The 18,914-nt window shown below is 49.7% G+C and overlaps 1 protein-coding gene across 1 annotated transcript; it reads right to left on the bottom strand.

Annotated features, from left to right (window-relative positions):
- Nucleotides 1-2,615: 2,615 nt before the first annotated feature.
- On the bottom strand, nucleotides 2,616-14,445 carry SLC38A7 (solute carrier family 38 member 7). Its single transcript, XM_014566304.2, is given in 14 exon segments — nucleotides 2,616-4,625; nucleotides 5,885-5,939; nucleotides 6,832-7,031; nucleotides 7,583-7,730; nucleotides 9,032-9,146; nucleotides 9,327-9,384; nucleotides 9,975-10,073; nucleotides 10,972-11,045; nucleotides 11,047-11,117; nucleotides 11,348-11,546; nucleotides 12,176-12,598; nucleotides 12,700-12,793; nucleotides 13,666-13,794; nucleotides 14,392-14,445. Coding segments are annotated over 11 exon segments (1,392 nt in total). The 5' UTR covers nucleotides 12,446-12,598; nucleotides 12,700-12,793; nucleotides 13,666-13,794; nucleotides 14,392-14,445; the 3' UTR covers nucleotides 2,616-4,522.
- Nucleotides 14,446-18,914: the final 4,469 nt, after the last annotated feature.

Genomic DNA, 18,914 nt, shown 5'->3' on the forward strand with positions numbered 1-18,914 from the left:
TGGAAGCCATGATCTAGAGGTGGCCCTGCCCCATTCAGGGACATCACTCAGAAGTACTAGGCAGCAGCCAAACCACCTGGAACTCTAATGACTCAGAGAACTGGCGTGTCCTCTGAGGCCACAAGCTCTTCACTTTCATATACAGAAATAACACAGAGGTGCCCTCTACTGACCAAAGGAAGAAACTGCAGTTACACACTGCTCCCTGCCTCCCACCCCAACCAGTACAGGGAAATGACCAACATAATCCCTGCAATCTGCCAGGTACTTCACATATATTATGCCATTTGCCCTTGGATTTATAATATTTACATCTACAAGGGAGGCACCATTGCTCCCACTTTATTTTTTAAAAAGTTTTTTTAATGGATGTACTGGGGATTGAAGCCAGGACCTCATGCATGCTAAGCAGGTGCTAACTGAGCTATACTCTCCCCAACTTTATAATTGAGGAAAGTGGGGTTCAGAGAAGTGAGCTGATTTCCTGAGTTCCCAGGGTAAGAGGAACTGCTGAGATCCAACCCAGGTCTGTCTGAAGCCAGAGCCTTTGCTCTGTCCACCAGGCCCCTGTTATTCAAAGTCTGCTCCTTGGACCAGAGCCTGAGCAAAACTGGGAGTGATAGTAATGCAGATTGCAGGCCCCACTCCAGACGTAACTAATCAGAACTTATATCCCAAGGAGATAAAAATTTGTATGCACATTAAAGTTTGAGAAGCCCCTGACTCCCGTGAAGTGGTAGGGGAACCTCAGCCTGTGTCCTCCTGAGGAGAAACTGAATTTTCATATTTCTTCTGTAAACGTGGATTTCTGGTTATAAAGCACTTCTGACATTTTTCATGTACTTTCTTGACATTGGCTCTCCTTTATCTTGGGAGGTAAGTAAGGTCAGTGATCATCATTCGCATGTTAGAGATCTGGAAACAAAAGCCCAGAGACGGGAAGTGACTTGCCCAGAGCCACCAGCCAGAAGGCAGGCATCTCACCATGTGGCATGGATTAGCTGGGAGGGTAAGCCAAGTGTTCCAGGATCTGATGTTGGTGCCGGCATGGGGGTTGTGGGTTCTGGAGCTTGCCTTCTGGGGTCAGAAATCACCAGACTGGTTCTGAGCCAGCCCTCTGCTCACTTGTTCATTCATACATGGAAAGAGGGCTGTCTGGCTTCCAGTTTTACTCCCTATGTGTCCCTGGGCAATTATGTAACACCTCTCTGCTTTCACTTCTTCCTAGAGTTTGGTCTTTGTGAAGAACAAATATAAATGATGCCAGTTAAGTGCTGGCCCAGGTAAGGACTCAACAAATGTTTGTTGATATTCATGCATTCATTCAATTTGTTTAACAGCTATTGAGCACTTGCTTGCTATGTGCCAGGAGCTAAGATACCTGATGGACAAGGGAGACATAACCTGCTCCCATGGAACTTACTGTTTCTAATGGGGGAGACAGACATTGATTAAGTGCTTACAAGGGTGGTGAGGAAAAGGCAGGGATGTCTTGACTAATGGATGAATTTGGCTGTGTTTGCCCATAGTGTAGATGTGACCTTTCTTTCCCTCTGTTCACTCAGAGAAAGTGAAATCAAACCTCAAGCTCTTGGCTCACTAGTCAGGTGTGAACCATGTCCCAGAGCTGTCCCACCCATCTAGCCTTGCAGTGTTTCCTTCTTGGAGAGAGTCCCCATCCCCACCAGGAGGGAGCGATCTTTGCAAAATACCCAAGCAGGGACGGAGAGTATGGTAGGTGAGCTGGTTAGACTCTAAGGCCCGGGGAGCCACTGAAGACCGTCTTGAATGCACTATCCTCACCTCTGCTGCTCTCCCACACCGAGGCAATGCTCCACTGACAACGGCCACTGTTCAATTCCTCAAACAACCATGTTCCTCCCACCATAGGGCCTTTGCACAAGCATTTCCCATGGCCTGGAAAGGTCTCGCCACCTCTCTTCACTTAGTTCGTTCCTACTTATCATTCAAGAGCCAGTTTATATGTCAATTCCTCCAGGAAGCCTTTCTTGACTCCCCTGACAAGCCCCAGGCCCTCAAATATAATAGCCTATATTTTCCCGCCTTGGCACTTATCACAACTTGCATGCATGTATTTGTGACGACTTGCTACGCTTCAGTCTTCCCCAGTAGACTGAGAGCAGAGCTGGTGTGTTTTGCTGAGCATCTTCTTGCCAGCACCGAGCATGGTGACTGGCTCCACAACAAGGACAAGAGGGCCTGCTCTCAACACACGCCTCTGAAAGGACAGGGGTGGATGCTCAGGAGTTTGAAGCTCACCCCAAAGTTTGGGGTCAGGGAGGGACATGCAACACAGAGGCCATCCTGAAGTCACAGTGGTGCAGGGAGGACACAGTGAGGGCTTGAGCCAAGGTAGAGGCAACAGGACAGACCAAGGCAGATCCCCAAGTCAGCGGGGAAGGTCTAAGGGGATGTGCAAGAAGAGAGGGGCGTCGAGAACCCTTGCAGGCTTCCAGCTTGGTAAGGAGCATGGCAGGCCCCTTCTCTCTAGATGGTGAGGCCAAAAGGCCCACCCCAACGGCCACCCCGACCCCAGCCCGTCTCTCCTGTCAGTGGCCTGGACTGTCCCCGGCACCAGACACAGGCCACACAGCTCAGCAGCACAGGTCCCTTTTTATTAATCATCCTCCCTGGTCTGAATGTGCACAAGTAGAAAAGAAACAGTAAAATGCCCTGGCAGGGAGGGCAGGGGAAGGGGCTCCTGAGGTTAGGCCAAGGGGCCAGATTGCAGCTCCTTTTCCCGACTCGTTCGTTTCTGTGCCATGACTCCCCTTACATTCCCACGCCCTTCAACTGAAATCCAACGTTGGGAGGCAGTGCAGCCCTGCTGATGGGCCATCCTCCTAACCTTGTCAGAGATGGGCACTGGCGGGGCCCGGTGCTGTGCAACAGACTGAGAGAAAGCGGCCAAGTGGGTCTGGCCCAAGGGGCAGAGAGGGGATGTGAGGAAAGGCAGGCCACCCAGTCTGGGGACTGAGCAGAATCTGATCTGGCCTCCAGCCAGCCTCTGCTGCTTATCTCACTGCCCTGAGGGCTGGGGTCCCTCTCACCCCCGCCCCTCCATTCAGAGGTTTTAGGCAGGAGGGGCCAGGGAAGTGCTGGGTTTTCCAGGCAGAAGCGGTGCCTGGGATCGGCCTAAGTCAGTGGCCAGGTGTTCAAAACAGGAATACAAAGGGGGAAGTAACATCCCTCTTCAACCCTCCTGGGGCTCAACCTAGGTGTGACCTCAGTGTGAACGAAGAGGAGGCCAGGCCTGGTGTATGTGTGGAGCTGACGAAGTGACAAGAGAGAATTTGGCCACCCCCACCCCCATACATCTCTTAGCAGGAGAGATTGAGCTACACAGGAAAAATGGGGTAGGGGTGAAGTGGTGATGGGGGAAGAAGCAGACAAGATCCAGATTGGAAGGGAAACTTCCAGGCTGGCATGACCACACTCAGATGTTGCTCAGTCAGTGACAACTCAGATGTCTTTCTTGTCTCCAGGCTGCTGGGCTCAGGTTGGCGGGAGGGGCACATGGAGGGCAGAGAGAAGAGAAGCAACCAATGAAAGTGAAGATACCAGACAGATTCACCTTGATCCTCACTAGCCCAGCCCTCATGGGTCTGAGAGGTTCCCAGCCTTCTCCATCACCCACCCTTGTGCCTCAAAAAAGAGGGGCCCATCTGGAATCTGTGAGAGAAAAGCAGACTCCCGCCATGGGGAAAGTTAAGGGAGGAGTCCTCACAGCACCGTGGCACGGGACGGCCCTGGCCCCTGGCTCAGAGCTGGGCTGACACCGTTTGTAAACATTAGACTTGTTGATGTCTGGGGATGGAGGAGCAGATGGACGCCTGGACCTTCAGGTCTGGGTAGAGATAGGATGAGGCCTCAGAAGGCTTGGGAAATGTCAATCAGCCATGGGAATGAGGGCTCTTAGGCTCCCTGTGGGCCCAGGAGGCAGTGGACAAGGCATCGATCTACCTGCCTCTGCACACTTGTATAACTTCAGTACTACCTTTGGAACTTGCCAGAGAAAGTCACTGCTGGTTGGGCTGCCAACGGACAGGAGCAAGCAATAAGTCTTGGGGTGATAAACACAGCCCCTACTCAGGACACGCTTCTCTGTGGAAGATGGGAGCCCTTGGCCCACACTCTTTCTCCAGAGTGGGTTCAGGCTGGGTTCTTTCTTCAGAGACCTACTGACCCTCTTCACCCATGGCTTCCAGGCATGGAGAAGTCGACAGTTGGAGGAGGCAGGGGAAGGCTCCTCTGTGACACAAAATCTCTTCCCACCATCCATGGCACTGCCAGGACCAGGGAGCAGGAAGGGAGCTGAGTTTGAGCTGTCCATAAGTATGGGGCGTGATTTCACCCCAGAACTGTCCCTGGAAAGGATGTTCAGATGTCATCCCACCAGTAGAGGGCAACAATGCCAGACTCTGCAGGGTGGCTCTGCAGCTCTATGAGATGGGTTCCCAGGTCCAATGGCAAAGGCCATGTATTCCCTGGGAGGCAGTGGTTATGCTAAGAGATCCACAAAGATGGCGTTGGCTGTGGTCTGGCCAAAGATGAAGGCTCCCAGAGTGACCAAGAGGACTCCATAACTAACCATCGCCCACCAGCTGTAGAGCAGAAGGTGAGAGAAGGCATGGTTAGTCAACCCAGCCATGACTTTGCGGACTTCCATTGACTTCCATATATATATATGTATCAGTTAACTACTGTAATTACATATACCACTTCTCCTGTGGGTAGAGCACTTCCTACTTCTCAAAGACTTTTCATACAAAGGTATGCAGGGCCAGGTGTAGGATCCCTCGACCATGACCTAATGGGATTAATTGACTGGTCACAGTACACCGAGGGCAGGACCAGAATTAGAATGCACGTCTCCTGACCGAAAGATGGTCAGAAAAAAGCAGGTCATGTGAAATGTGATCCATTTCATTAAAATAAAAGCAACCCACAAGACACCTGCAAATGTATGGATCAAAAATAGCAACAGGGTTATAAATGGGTATTGAGATTAAGGGTGATTTTTACTTTCTTCCTTAGACTTGTCTGTGTTTTTTAAGTTTTCTATAATGAATGAGTGTTACTCACAGTATTTTTTTTTAAAAGCATGCAGCTTGTTCAAAATCTCTCTACTATTAATGCACATATTAAAGTAAAATCGTGTTTTGCATTCATCGGACTAACAAAATTGAAAAGCCTGTTATATATAGTGCTAGCAGGGAACAGGGCATTCTGATTCACTGCTGCTGGGACTCTGACTGGTACTGACTGAATTTGAACTCATGTCCAAAGTGAAAATGAGTGTGCCTTGGGATGGAACAGTTTCTTTCTAAGAATCTATCGTAACAAGATCCTCAATCAGGTGTGCCACGGTGTATAAGGAGAAGAGTGTTCACACTCAGGACCTGTTCATACAACAAAATATTCTATAGCCACTGAAAATGGAAGTTGATCTTCCTGTGTTGACAATCTATAAGACACATGGTTAAGTGAAAGAAAACAAGTAGCAAAAAAGTGTGTCTGGCATGAAACCATTTTTGAAAGAACCCAACTAGACACAAAGCACCACGTTTGTGTACACACACGCATAGCTTTGTGTACATAGACACTTATGCACGCAGAGAACCAGCCTGCAAGGGCACAGACCGTGCTGATGGCACGGAGCTCTCCCAGGAGAAGGTGGGGAGCGGGCTGTGGGGAAAGAGGGACTTCCAATTTTTTTCTCTAACGTTACAGCTAGCATGTATTACCCTCTTTTAAAAACTCATGTTTTGCCAAGTACACAAGTCTCCTGACCCTACCTGTTTAAAGGCCACCACCCATCCAGCACCTCCCTGAGAAGACCACGGGCCAGGCCCTGCTTTACCTGGAAGGCTTGACTTGCTCCATCTCAGAGAGTTTCGCCTGAATGAGGCACAGCCCTGGAAAACAAGAGGTGGTCCCGGAGCTTGGGTGGGCTCCCTCCTGCAGTCCAGCCTCCCCCTTGCCAAGAGGCAGTGGTGGTGGACAGAGAGAGGCCTGTGTTTACTTCTCCACATATTCCCTCTCTGCTTCCACACCGCGCCCAGCTGGAGGCCTGGCGTCTGCTCTCCCAGGAGCGGCCCCCATCCGCCAGGCACCCTTTGGGCTGTCTGCAAGACCCGGAGCTAAAGGGGCAGCGCTGGAAGGTGACTCAGTGGTGCCCACACTGCAGGGCTGCCCCTCCCCAGTATACCTCAGAGCAGGTGTGGCCCCCTTGCTTCAAGCAAACTGGCAAGGGCTTTCCAGGTGGCTCTCTGGGTAGAAATAAGCTGGGTATAGGCAGAACTCAAGACTGGGCAGATGGGACAATTTCCCAGGGATCTGGTGGCAGACTGTGTCTGAAACTCAGGTCTCCCAACCTCCATGTCAGGGTGCGGCCACTAGACCCTATTACCCTGGAATGGGCTGAACCAGCCAGATCCCTGATAGTCAGGGAGGAACAGATACTTGAATGAAGAGTTAAAAGCATAGGCTGTGAACTGAGATAGACTTGGGTTTGGAAAAGTTCTGTTCCTCTCTTTTATTTTTTCAGTTCTGTTCCTCTTTAGTTGAGTTTGTTAACCTCTAGGCAAGCTTGTTACCCTCTCTGAACCTCAGGAGTACTCATCAGTAAAATGGAGATGACAACTCCAGGATTGTTTGCAGGAGATAATGCTTAAGTGGGTTCCCATGGAGCCTGAAGTGGCTGATCAGTAAATACTGGTGATGATCCTCCCTGGTAGGTGAGCAAGTGAGGAGCTGAGGCCGGGGGGCCCCAGGAGTCAGTGCTGCGGGGGCGCCAGGGGTCCACACCTGGGAAGACGAAGATGAAGCAGGCGGCCAGGCCTCCAACGACTGAGATGACCTTGCCAATGTCGGGGATGAAGAGCGCCAGCAGCAGGGTGAGCAGGAACCAGACCAGCGTCTGCAGCACTCGCCGCCGCCGCTCCCGCCCCACGTCCTCCTCCACCGGCATCCCCTGGTAGCGCAGCCACAGGCCTTCAACCACCGCCCTGCCCACATGGAGAGGGGCTCAGAGGCGCCCCTGCTAATGGTCCCCCACCTCCAGCCACAGAGCCAGACCCCCAACTGGGCTGACTGTAGGTAAGACTCTAATCCCTGAGCCTCAGTTTCTGCTTCTGTGAAACAGGCCTAGCAGCAGTCCTCTCAGGGTTGCCATGGGGACTGGATGGGATGGTGAAAGCGAAGGGCTTAGTGCCTTGCCTGGCCCAGGACGTGCACACTCCATGGGAACCGACACCACCAGTCTCCTGAAAAGGGCCTGGGGTACCTAGAAGGCAGAGTGTTCAGGAAAGGATCTGGACTAGAGGTCCTCAGAGGACTCACAGAATATTCTGGTGACTCTGGGACAAAGGGGGCCCCCAAGACCCAGCTGGGGGTACTTGCAGGGCCATCCAAGGCACTGACTTTCCTATGGGCTTCAGGTTCTCCTTCTATAAAATGGATTCTACATAAGGCCAGAGGACCGTGTTCAAAGGGCTTTCGGGGGCCCCGGGGGCCCTGGTGAGAGGGAGCACCCCAGTAGGGCGGGGAGGAGGCTCACCGCCCACAGAAGTGCAGGATGGGGTAGGAGGTGAGCACGCTCAGGATGATGAAGGCACGGGCAACGGCCACAGCCATGTCCTCTGACGGGTAGGACAGGAGCACGTCGGGGTCCACGGCATCTCCAAAGGTCAGGAAGCCACAGATGCCTGAGAGCAGGGACGAGAGAGTTGGGTTAGGGCGACCGTGGGAGGGTAAGGGGATGGGTCCACTGCTAGGTCCAGCAGCAGACAGGGAGGTGTCAGAGCAGCTCTGGAGGCTTAGACTGAGGCTTGGAGGAGTGTGGAGGCTGGGATCAGAAGCCTTCCTCCCCGACTTCTCACATCCCCTACACGTACCTGATCTTGAACTCACCCTGCAGTTCCTGTCTCAGAGCTTCTGTGCTAACGTTCTGTTGGCCCAGTTCTTCCCTCTGCCACCTCCTCTCCACTCAGGTCTCAGCTCAGATGTCCCCTCCTGAGAGATGGGCTTCCCCACCCAGGACATCCTCAATAACCCCTGCCCCCAGGTACTTTCTCACATCATCCTGTTCTGTTTTCTTCACTCCTCTCTCTATTTTTTTTTTAACTTGTTTATTGTCTGTCTTCCCAACCAGAACACGAGCCCCGGAGAACAGGGACTCTGCCTATTTGCTTTCTTTGCTCCTGGCTGTGTCCTCAAGAGGCTAGAACAGTACTGGTCCTGAGAACCATCTGTGGAAGGAATCATAAGGACATTCTTCCTGGTCTCCCAGTCCTGCTCCCTCATCCGAGCCCTTCTCTACACAGCACCCAGGGCCATGCCCCTGCTGAAGACGCTTCCTCTCTGGCTCTGCTCCTAGTCTGCCCTTGCTGCTTGCCACTCATCCCCAACTCACTGCACTCCAGCCACACAGGCCTTCTTCTGTCCCGGCCTCAGAGACTTGGCATTTTCTGGTTCCTCTGTCTGGAACACTCTTCCCCTAGCTCTTCAGATTCTGGCTTCTCATGGTTTGGGCTTCCCCCAAATGCCACTTCCTCATAGAGGAGCCTCCCAAGACCCACCCTCCAAAGCCAACCCCACCCAGTCCTACTCACATCTTCCCTGTTTCACTGTCACTGTGGCACTCACCACTGTCTGGAATTCCTTATTGATTCCTGATTTATTCTTCTAAGACTGTCTCTCCAACTAGACTGTTGATTCCATGAGGGCAGGACCAAGTCTTTCTATCTCCATGGCATTCCCCATGCTGAGAAAAGTTCCTGGGACTTACTAGGCACCCACTGAGAGCTGCTGAATGAATGCATGAACACATCTCTCTCATTTGGGCAGGAAGCGGCCCAAGGTAGCTCAAGTTCAACCCAATGCCTACACAAGTGTTTGACGTGCTGGGAGTGCAGGGCTGTCTCAGGAAAACCTGGTTCAGAGGACTTGGGGACGCAAGAGGGAAAGTGGGAGCGCTGTAAGCCCGGCCCTTGAGGGGAGCACTCACCTGTGCCCATGTAGACAGCGAGGGCTATGACCATGGCAGCTGTCACTACCCCGCCCCAGGTCTTCACCTCGGGCCGCCGCATGCTGTTGAAGACGGGCACACTGCTCACGTGGCACTGTCAGGGTGAAGGGCAGGGTCATGGTGGGCAAGTCACCTCACCCCCAGGGATAAGAGGCAAGTCCTGGGACCCCCACTCCATCCTTCCTTCCAGGATCCCCCCAAACTGCCCATGATGTTGATTCCATCCCAGGATGGGGCGTGAGCTAAGGGAGGACAGGGACCTTGCAACTGGCACCTGAAATCCGAAGCAAATGGTGGGCATGGCATTGAACACGGCTATCCAGGAAGCTGGCCTGTGGATAGACATACAAGATGCTGCTGCCTGTGAACTCTTCAGAGTGCCCGCCCGCCCCCAGGCCCTTGCTCTTCATTCAGCCCACCATGGCCTCCACCAGCCAGCATGCTACACGTTCAGCCCACGGGCATCTGGGAATGGGGAGAGGACACACCTCCTTTTCACAGGTCAGTAAACTGAGGCTCTGGATGGCCCTCCTGGAACCCAAATCCAGAATTTTTGGCCTCTGCACTTGGGCTTTTGCTTTTCTGGTTTGTTCCTTTCCCCCCAAAAATGAAACTTTTCTTTTAAATGACAAAATTGATTCATCCTCTCATAGAAGATACAGATACTACAGATGAGCACATGTTGAAAAAATGTGCAATTCCACCTTGGTAGTTTCCCCTTGTCTCTGGCTCTCTCTTCTCTTTAGTAAAAAGAGATCAGGGCCCCTTGCCTCCTTCCTACAATGACCAGTGAGTCATGTCCCTTGGGGGCCAGTGAGCCTTGAGAAGAGCACCTGTGTGGCCTTTTGATGCCTGACTCAGCACCTCCTGGGGCCCAAGTAGTGGCTTCCACCCCATGTGTCTCCTCGGGGCCCTCACCTACCTGTTCAGGGCATCTGCTGGCGTCATCTCTTTATCGGGCCAGATGTATTTGATGATAATGATGGCAGTGACGTACCAGGTGCCCACGACGCTTAGGAAGCTGCCAGGAAGGATGGATTAGGCGTCCTCCTCCCCAGCTGCAGCTGCCTTTGCTTTGATTCCATCCCCAGGGACATCCACCCTTAACTCTAGTGACCACAAGTATCTAATGAACAAATTGGGACACTATTCCAAACAAAGACTCAAGAAACGCATGAGAAATAAGTTTCAGAGAAACACTCCACAGCTAGGAGGCCAACTGGGGACCAGACTGACATTTGTGGCCACTGGGAAAGGAGATGGGTCAGTTCCATGGCTCAGAGACCACAGCAGGGGGCTGGGCTTCAAAGCACATCCGCTACTTCAATTAGAGCAGCCCAGATTTGGCGAGGGCTGCAAGAAGGGCCTTTGAGAACTAGGAGATGCTGGAGGTAAAAGGGTTGAAGGCACAAATACTGGAATGTCAACATTAAAGGGAACCTTGGAGATACTGAGTGTGACCCCCTCGATTATGGGTCACAGGAAACAGTGTAGAATCCCACCACTTTTCAGACTCTGAGCCAGGAAGCTAGTTCCTTCCCTTCATACCAAGCTGTACGGAAAACGCTGCCAGGCTGACAATCCCAAATGATCAAAATTATCATCCTCCGTGGGAAAGACAAGGCCCAGGCCAGGAGGCTGCCTTCATAATCCTGATTATCACCCGCCCCTTCTTTGACACAGACACTTGGAACTGAATCTCTCACTGATGCAAAGAGCCACTGTCTCCCTTGCTGCTGACAAAAAAGGAAGGTCCTATGCTGGAACCCCTGCAAGGCCTGGCGCCCTGCCTTTCCCACACTTGCTGCCCCAGGAGGCAAGGTGGCATTGAGGAGAGGGGTTCCCCAGCAGCCCTCGGGTCTCCAGCTGCCTGTGATCAGAGCTTCTGTCCAGTGCAGGCTGGGGTGGGGCCTCCGAACCTGGCATATTTCTGGAAGCCGATCTCCCTGGGGATGGAAAGGGGCAGGATGAAGAGGAAGGCAGTGAGGCTGATAGGTGAACTTGCGGTCTGTGTACCAGGGGCTGCCGCTGGCCCCTGCAGGCTCCTTTGCCATCACAGCTATAACTGCATAGGGAGGAAGGAGGGAATGTGATGCCAGGCTACTGCAGGGTGCAGCCCTCCAGCTCTGCAGGGCCTCCATCTCTCTAATGGGCCCAGCAGCCAGCAGGGAGGATTCCCAGATGAGTGCCAGGCCCAGGCTAGGCCTTGGGCAGGTGTTCTGTGTTCTTTTTCTCCCACCCAGGACCCCCAGGGCCCAGGGGGAGGGATGAGGTAAGTACTGAGGGGGACCTCACTCTTGTCCTGCTGGTCCCCAATGATGATGAGGAAGGCAATGCAGGTCCCAAAGGTGTAGATGGCAATGGCCACCTCGCACAGCACCCCTGTCAGCTTGCCACACACAGCCCACACCACCTCCTGGTAGGTCCTCTCATTGCTGGCCTGGGAGCAGTAGGCCAGGATGACGAGGCCACTGATGATGAAAACCAGCATGGCCTGCAGACAGGGGCAGAGCAAGAGGGTGTGAGAAAGGCCTGGCAGCAAAATGCAGCCTGGTCTTGCTCAGCATTTACTGGGCCAGTGCCCAAAGCCCGGCAAATGAGCCTTATCTTGCAAGGCAATTTTAATAGATTACTGGAGGCTGCTGAGTTATTCTTTAAAAACAAAGAGTTATGAGAAAAGTGTCAAACATACACAAAAGTAGACAGAATGGTATAATGGACCCCCACATACCCGTCACTCAGCTTCAAAAATCATCAACACATAGCCCATCGTGTTTCATCTAATTCCCTCTCCCACTTCGGGTTATCTTGAAGAAAATACAAGCTATTTTATTATTTCATCAGTAAATATTTCAACATGTAGTTCTAAAAGAAAAGGGCCCACCTTAAAAACATAACCACAAAATTATTAACTAGGCAGTTGATGCCCAGACTTTCTTTACTGCTGGGAAGGCTTCTGAAGCCTCATCTGGGCTCAGAAGAAAGAATGCTGGAATAGATTAGTAAGGTCTGCCAGCATGTGTCACCGACTGACCATTCCTGATCCAAAGCCTCCCTTTTGAGGCAAAGAGCCTAGACCCACCACCCAGACTGCACCACTGCCCTCCAGGCCAGCACACTCACCATCTGCAGCGTGATGCCGGCTGCCACGCCCCCAGCAGTGCTGAAGGCTGCTGGGAAGTTGAGCAGCCCTGCGCCCAGGCAGGCATTGACAACGATGAAGATGGCCCCAAGTGTAGAAGTGGTACCTCTGCCCACAATTTCAGGAGAAGCCTCTCCCTCACTCTTGGGGGCCACGTCCACAGAGGGACTCTGCAGCAGACGGGCCCGCTCCCCGGAGTCTGTGCTTAAGCCCCACTCGCCAAGGTCACTGTTGATGCTAAGCTGGGCCATGGCCCTGAGAGTCCTCTTCCTTCAGGTTCTGTGGGTTCTGTCTCACAACCACATCCCCTGGGGAGCTGAGGGAACACGTTCAGCTGGGAGGGTGGCACCAGCTCATTTGGAGCTGTTATCCTAGGAGGCCTCGGGGCTCTGTCTCTCCTTAACCTAGATAAGAAAGGCAGGTAATACTGTTATCCAAAGGTGGACACAGAAGGGTGAAACAACTGTCCCAAAATCAGATGGCCGAGATTCAAACCCAGGTGTACCTCTGTGCAGAACACTACACAGGCTGCCGCAGTGTGCGATGGCAGAGACAGAAATATGTCAGATGCAACTCCTGCCTGCATCAGGTTTACAGACCTATCAGGTAAAGAAGACATAAACACAGAAGAGAGAGGTACTAATGTGTCAGCACTAGGGGCCATGCATCAGGCAGGAGTGCCATAGACATACCTTATCTCATTCATTCCTTATGACAGTGGTCACAAGGTTCAGAGAGATCTCACTCATCCAGGGTCAAACAACAGCAAGTTGCAAAACAGGATTTGGATCCAGATCTGTCTGGCTTCCAAACCTGTTTCTATACCACAGGGTCGCAAGAACAGTCCTCACCCAGAACTATGGGTATTTCAATTTCTTACAGCCCAGCATACCTCCCTCCAGCCCAGAGTCTAAATTCTGTGGAGCTTTCAAAGCTCGTCAAAATTTCAGGCCAATTCTCACTCTTCTCCCATGTGACTGCCCATCACACAGGCATCCTCTCTGATGCCCTCAGCAACTGGGAGGTTTAGAATGGCTAATGAGGCCTCTTAGGTAGTCAGGTGCTTCCCTAGGGCTCCTCTTGGTGACAGGTGAACAAAGTAGAGGAAAAAGGTGGAGTGTGGGTGCTCTCAGACATCTGTCACCAAGCATGCACCCAAAGGACACCTCTCCAGGGGAAATGTCTCCCTGCTGGCTCCAAGTCCAGAAAGATCAGTCAGACGCCACAGGGCTTCCTGTTATGCAACTTGCCCCCCAGCCAGCAACTCAGCAAAAAATCGAAACAGTGAGTAGCGGGGGCAGTTGTGGGTTCCTGGGCTTCTAGTGTAGCTCCAGAGAGAGCCCTGCAAAGTTAGTGCTACCCAAGCTGTGAGGCCTCGTCGTCCACCCTGCTCCCATCTTAGACACAGAGGTCTCTGCATTGGTCTGAGATCTCTCAGCAATTCTCTCCCCCACCATGGTCCCCTGCTTACCTGTTCTTTCTACCTGTCCTGCTATGGTGAAGGGAGAGCTACTTCTTGCAGCCCCTTCTCCCCAAAGATCTGGGATGATTCCCTCTCTGACCTTGATTTCTTCTTTCTCAAAACTTTACCTAAAATCTGCTGTTAGCAGAGAGAAGAGTCTGAGCTGTTTCTTTGCTGGTCAGCAGAGTATGGGGAACCAAGGTGCCCTGACTCTAACTCACAGAATGGGGCACCAGTTCAGTTAGGAACACAGGCCCACTGAGGGAAAGAGGCTAGATCAATGTCACAGTGGCTAGTTGGCAGAGCCAGAACTAGAAGCCTGATGCCCACATGCTCAGGCCAGAGCTGTAACCACGGCAGCAGGCCCCTCAGATCCCAACCAGAGTGGGATCTCAGGCCACCCTGGGGCTGGATCCCATAAATAACGAGGGGTGGGCTGCATTGAGAAGTGGGCCAGGGCGCACCCGGGGCGAGGGCGGGTCCCTAGGCCTGAAGCCAGGCCAGTGGGTTGCTGCGGGGTAAACTGGGGAGGGGCTCTGGGACTCAATCCGGGCCTAGGACTAGGTGGAGACAAGCCGGCTAAGGCGCTGCAAGGGCTGGTCCGATCGAATGTGGGCGTGGAGCCGAGGACGCTGGGCTGCGGAGTCCTGCAAGGAGTGAGCAGGGCTCTACCGCGGTGGGGACCCGGGACCTAACCCTTCTATCCCCCACCAACCTGTACCTCCTGTCACCTACCTGCGGTGCTTCAAGCCCGAGCCGGCGGCGGAGACACGTGATCAGGGGTCACATGACCGCTGGGGCGTGGGCCGGCCGCGAGACAGGCTGGGAGTTGTAGTTTTCCGCAGGCGTCAATCTTGGACACTGCTTCCCTAATTGTGAACCGGACAGGACTGCCCTGAACCAGCCTCATACTGAGCCCACCCGTGTTTATCCCGTTACTTTCAGTTCTGGCCTCTTGGCCAAGGCCCACACTCCTGCTTCCTCCAAGGAAGAGCATTAGGAGGTTTGGCGCCTTTGCCTGTCTGGGTGCCTTGGGCCACAGCTATTTGGCCTCCTTATCCTCTTCTGTCACCCTCCTTGCCTTTAGACTGGCAGCCAGTGACCCTGGAGCTTTTCACTGAGGACTGAGGGGATGTTTTTACTTCCTTGAGTTGTGGGTGGTCTGAGTGTTGTTCATGGCTATACTCCAGGGTCTAGGTTTTAGAACAGTTTCTGAGGCATTGTCACTCACAGAAGTATTTGTTGAATGAAGGATTGGGTGTCCAGAGCCCTGGCTTCTGTTTGTGGCTCTGTGCCACTTGCAAGTTGTCACATAATGTTTGGCATCCCAGTGTCCTCATCTGTGTTAGGAGAGTATGCTCTCCATTCCACCTACCTCTCGATGCATCAAAGGTCCTTGTTGATGAGATCCTGTGTACTATTTCCCCAGGTTCACTCTAGTGACATTTTGCAAAACTATAGCACCATATCACAACCAGGATACTGACATTGACAATCCACTGATCACATTCCGATCTCCTCAGTTATATTTGTAGTCATTTTTTGGTGTGTATTAAGTTCTATAGTCCTTAACCACTGTAAGTTTGTACATCTACACCGCATTCAGCATTCTGAATATTTCCATCACCTCAAGGATCCCTCCTGCTGCCCTTTTATAACCACGCTCATCTCACCCCAGCAAGTCCTCCTTTCTCTAACTCCTGGCAACCACTAATCTGTTCTCCATTTCTAAAAGTTTGTCATTTAAAAAAAATGTTATATAAATGGAGTCATACAATCTGTAACTTTTTAGGATTGGCTACTTTTACTCAGCATAATTGCCAAGGGGCTCATGCAAGTTGTTTTGTATATCAGGGTGTATGTTTTATTTATTACTGAGTAACAGTATCCCATGGTATGTGCAGTTTTTGTAAATAATCACTTTTGAAGGACATCTGAGCTGTTTGCAGGTTTTTAAGAACACAAATAGCTTTATTGAGATTTATGAATTTTACCACAAAAGGTAATACTTCTAGTGCCCAATACAGTGATTTTTGGTATATTCAGAGTTTTGCAATCATCACCACTATCTAATTTCAGAACATTGTTATCACTCCCCCAAAACCTCTGTAACCATTAGCAATCACTCTCTATTACTCCCTCTCCCAAGCCTTCGGCAACCACTAATCAACTTTGTGCTCTGGATGAACTGTTTTCAAGGTTTATCCATTCATGTTGAGGCATATTTAGTACTTTATTCTTTTTTATTGCTGAGTAATAGTCCATTGCTTGGCTATACCGCATTTTGTATATTCATTCATCAGTTGATTGGACATTTATGGTTTCCATTTTTTGGCTATTAGGAATAATGCTGCAATGAATGGGTACATGATTTTGTGTGCACACATTTTTTCATTTATTTTTGGTATATACATAGAAATAGAATTAAAATGGTAATTCTGTTTAGCCTTTTTTTTTCAGTTTTAGAATTTTGGTATTCCTTGTACACATCATTTTTTAAAAACTGAGTTATAGCCAGTTTACAATGTTGTATCAGTTTCTGGTGTACAGCACAATTTTTCAGTCATACATGAATATACATATATTCATTTTCATATTCTTTTTCACCATGTGCTACTACAAGATCTTGAATATATTTCCCTGTGCTATACCGTATAAACTTGTTTATATATTCTATATATACCTCTCAGTATCTACAAATCTTGAACTCCCAGTCTGTCCCTTCCCACCCTCCTCCCCTCTGGCAACCACAAATTTATATTCTGTCTGTGAGTCTGTTTCTGTTTTATATTTAAGTTCATTTCTTTCTTTTGTTTTTTTTTTAGATTCCACATATGAGTGATATCATATGGTATTTTTCTCTTTCTGGCTTACTTCACTTAGAATGACATTCTCCAGGGATATCCATGTTGCTGCAAATTATGTTGTCATTTTTAATGGCTGAATAGTATTCCATCGTATTAAAACACCACAACTTCTTTATCCAGTCATCTGTTGATGGACATTTAGGCTGTTTCCATGTCTTGGCTATTGTAAATAGTGCTGCTATGTACATTGGGGTGCAGATGTCTTTTTGAAGTAGGGTTCCTTTTGGATATATACCCAGGAGTGGGATTGCTGGGTCATATGTTAAGTCTATTCCTAGTCTTTTGAGGAATCTCCAAACTGTTTTCCACAATGGCTGCAACAAACTGCTTTCCTACCAAAAGTGTAGGAGGGTTCTCTTTTCTCCACACCCTCTCTAGTATTTATCATTTGTGTACTGTTGAATGACGGCCATTCTGACTGGTGTAAGTTATGTTTAACCTTTTGAGGACTGTTTCCCAAAGTAGCTACACCATTTTATATTATAACCAATAGTGTATAAGGGTTGTCTCTCCACATCCTTGATAACCCTTGTTATTGTCTTTGATTATAGCCATCCTAGTGGCTGTGAAGTGATTTTCACTGTGGTTTTGATTTGCATTTCCCTGATGACTCAAAATGTTAGCATCTTTTCCTGTTCTTATTGGTCATTAGTATCTCCTCTTTGAAGAAATGTCTATCAGACCCCTTTTTCAGTTATTAATTGGGTTGTCTATTTATTATAGAGTTGTAAATGTTCTTTATATATTCTGGTTAAAATCCCTTATCAGATATATGGTTTTTAATACAATTCTCAAGATTTTTATAAGACTGTCATTTAAAAAAAAGAAAAAGTTGGTCTTTCAGTTACTAGATATAAATACAATAATTTCAATGAAAAAATTTTCCACAGCTTAGGTGTGAGGAAAAAGGTTTAAAACAAAACAAAATGCGCAAGTTGGTTGAATGAGCTGGACTTTGGTTGTTAACGTGTAAGCCTGAGGCAGTTTAGTCTAATAGCACACAATGGGCTGGCCTATGGGTCAGCTTATCTGAACCTATAAGGTTTGCTTTTTCTTATTTTGAAAAACAGATTCTCAAGCGTTATCTCAGACATACTGAGTCAGAATGCCCAGAGGAAAAGCCAGGGAACCAGTATTTAAGAAAAAAAATTCAGTTTTGGGAACTATTCTTCCCTAAATTACAGTGAAACAAGGCGTGACTGCTCTTCCTGAGCAGGTAACTACCTCCTCCATCAAATGGAAGAACAGTTAACATCTTGGGCCCTAAGCAGGAAACTGGGAAAAGGCTGAAGGCAAACAGTCTGAACTGTGCGAAAAACATCAGGTTCACACCCCACATGACTCGTCAGTGAGGAGCAGGACTTAGTCCAGGGTGAGCTGGAAATACATGTGTTTAAAAATAACGAGTTCAAGTTCCTTTTCCAGCTGAGGTCTAGGCGGCCAACTTCAACCATTTTGGCTCCAGAGAGGGAGATTTAAGCAGTTTCTTCTAACCTAGGCAATCAGCTCCTTTACAGAGTAGCTAACACATTTATTGGTTCCCCATTTAAGATACTTTTCCAAAAACACGCAGTGAACCAGTCCATTCACTCTACCTTTCACCACCTTCATATATCCATTAGCCACAGGAACGAGCCAAGGGGCAGGAGTGAGCTCACCATGCACTGTGCCCCTCAGGGAGTGAGGAGAAGCAGGGAGAAGGAACAAGTTGAGGCCCCTTTCCCCTCCCAACAATGATCAAAACACTGTGGATGGGCTGTGGACCTGATTCTGCTCCACTGCCTGTCTGGCCAGTAGCTGTCCTATCTTGAATGACTCTTGGCATTAAGCAGAAGATGACAGAGAACCTTGGGAAGTCTGCTGACAGAGTGCCTGACTTTATGAAAGAGGCTGCACACTGGTGACCTACTGTTTGCATATTTCTTACAAATCATTTTAAACAAGGAATTAATTGCTAGCTTTTAAGCATCAAAGGACTTCCTATAGAAATCAGAATTTCTATTTTATTTGAAAAATTTAAGACCTGCAACGCTGGACTTTCATTCTCACAGTGCCTGTTACTTACTACTATAATGCCTCATCTCTGAGGATGTGGGCTGGTCGCCAACAATCATCTTACATCAGTTTGCATCACTTTTTTACTTTACGCGCAGTTTATATTATCCACTTGGCTCCTGTAGACACGTGAAATTACCACCTCCCCTCCCTCTCCTCATCACTGCCCATATCCACAGGATCCTTCAAGGTACTCCACTTGTCCTCCAAGGTCCAAAGGATTATACCCACATTTTCAGCATTGTTGGACTTGATGTGAGGAATGACAAGACAAAGATGTTGCTTTAGTTTACATTTGGAACAGCTAAAACATCTACTGGCTTATGGTCATATGGA

Source organism: Camelus ferus, chromosome 9, assembly GCF_009834535.1.
Source record: "Camelus ferus isolate YT-003-E chromosome 9, BCGSAC_Cfer_1.0, whole genome shotgun sequence".
Classification (NCBI taxonomy): Eukaryota; Metazoa; Chordata; class Mammalia; order Artiodactyla; family Camelidae; genus Camelus; species Camelus ferus.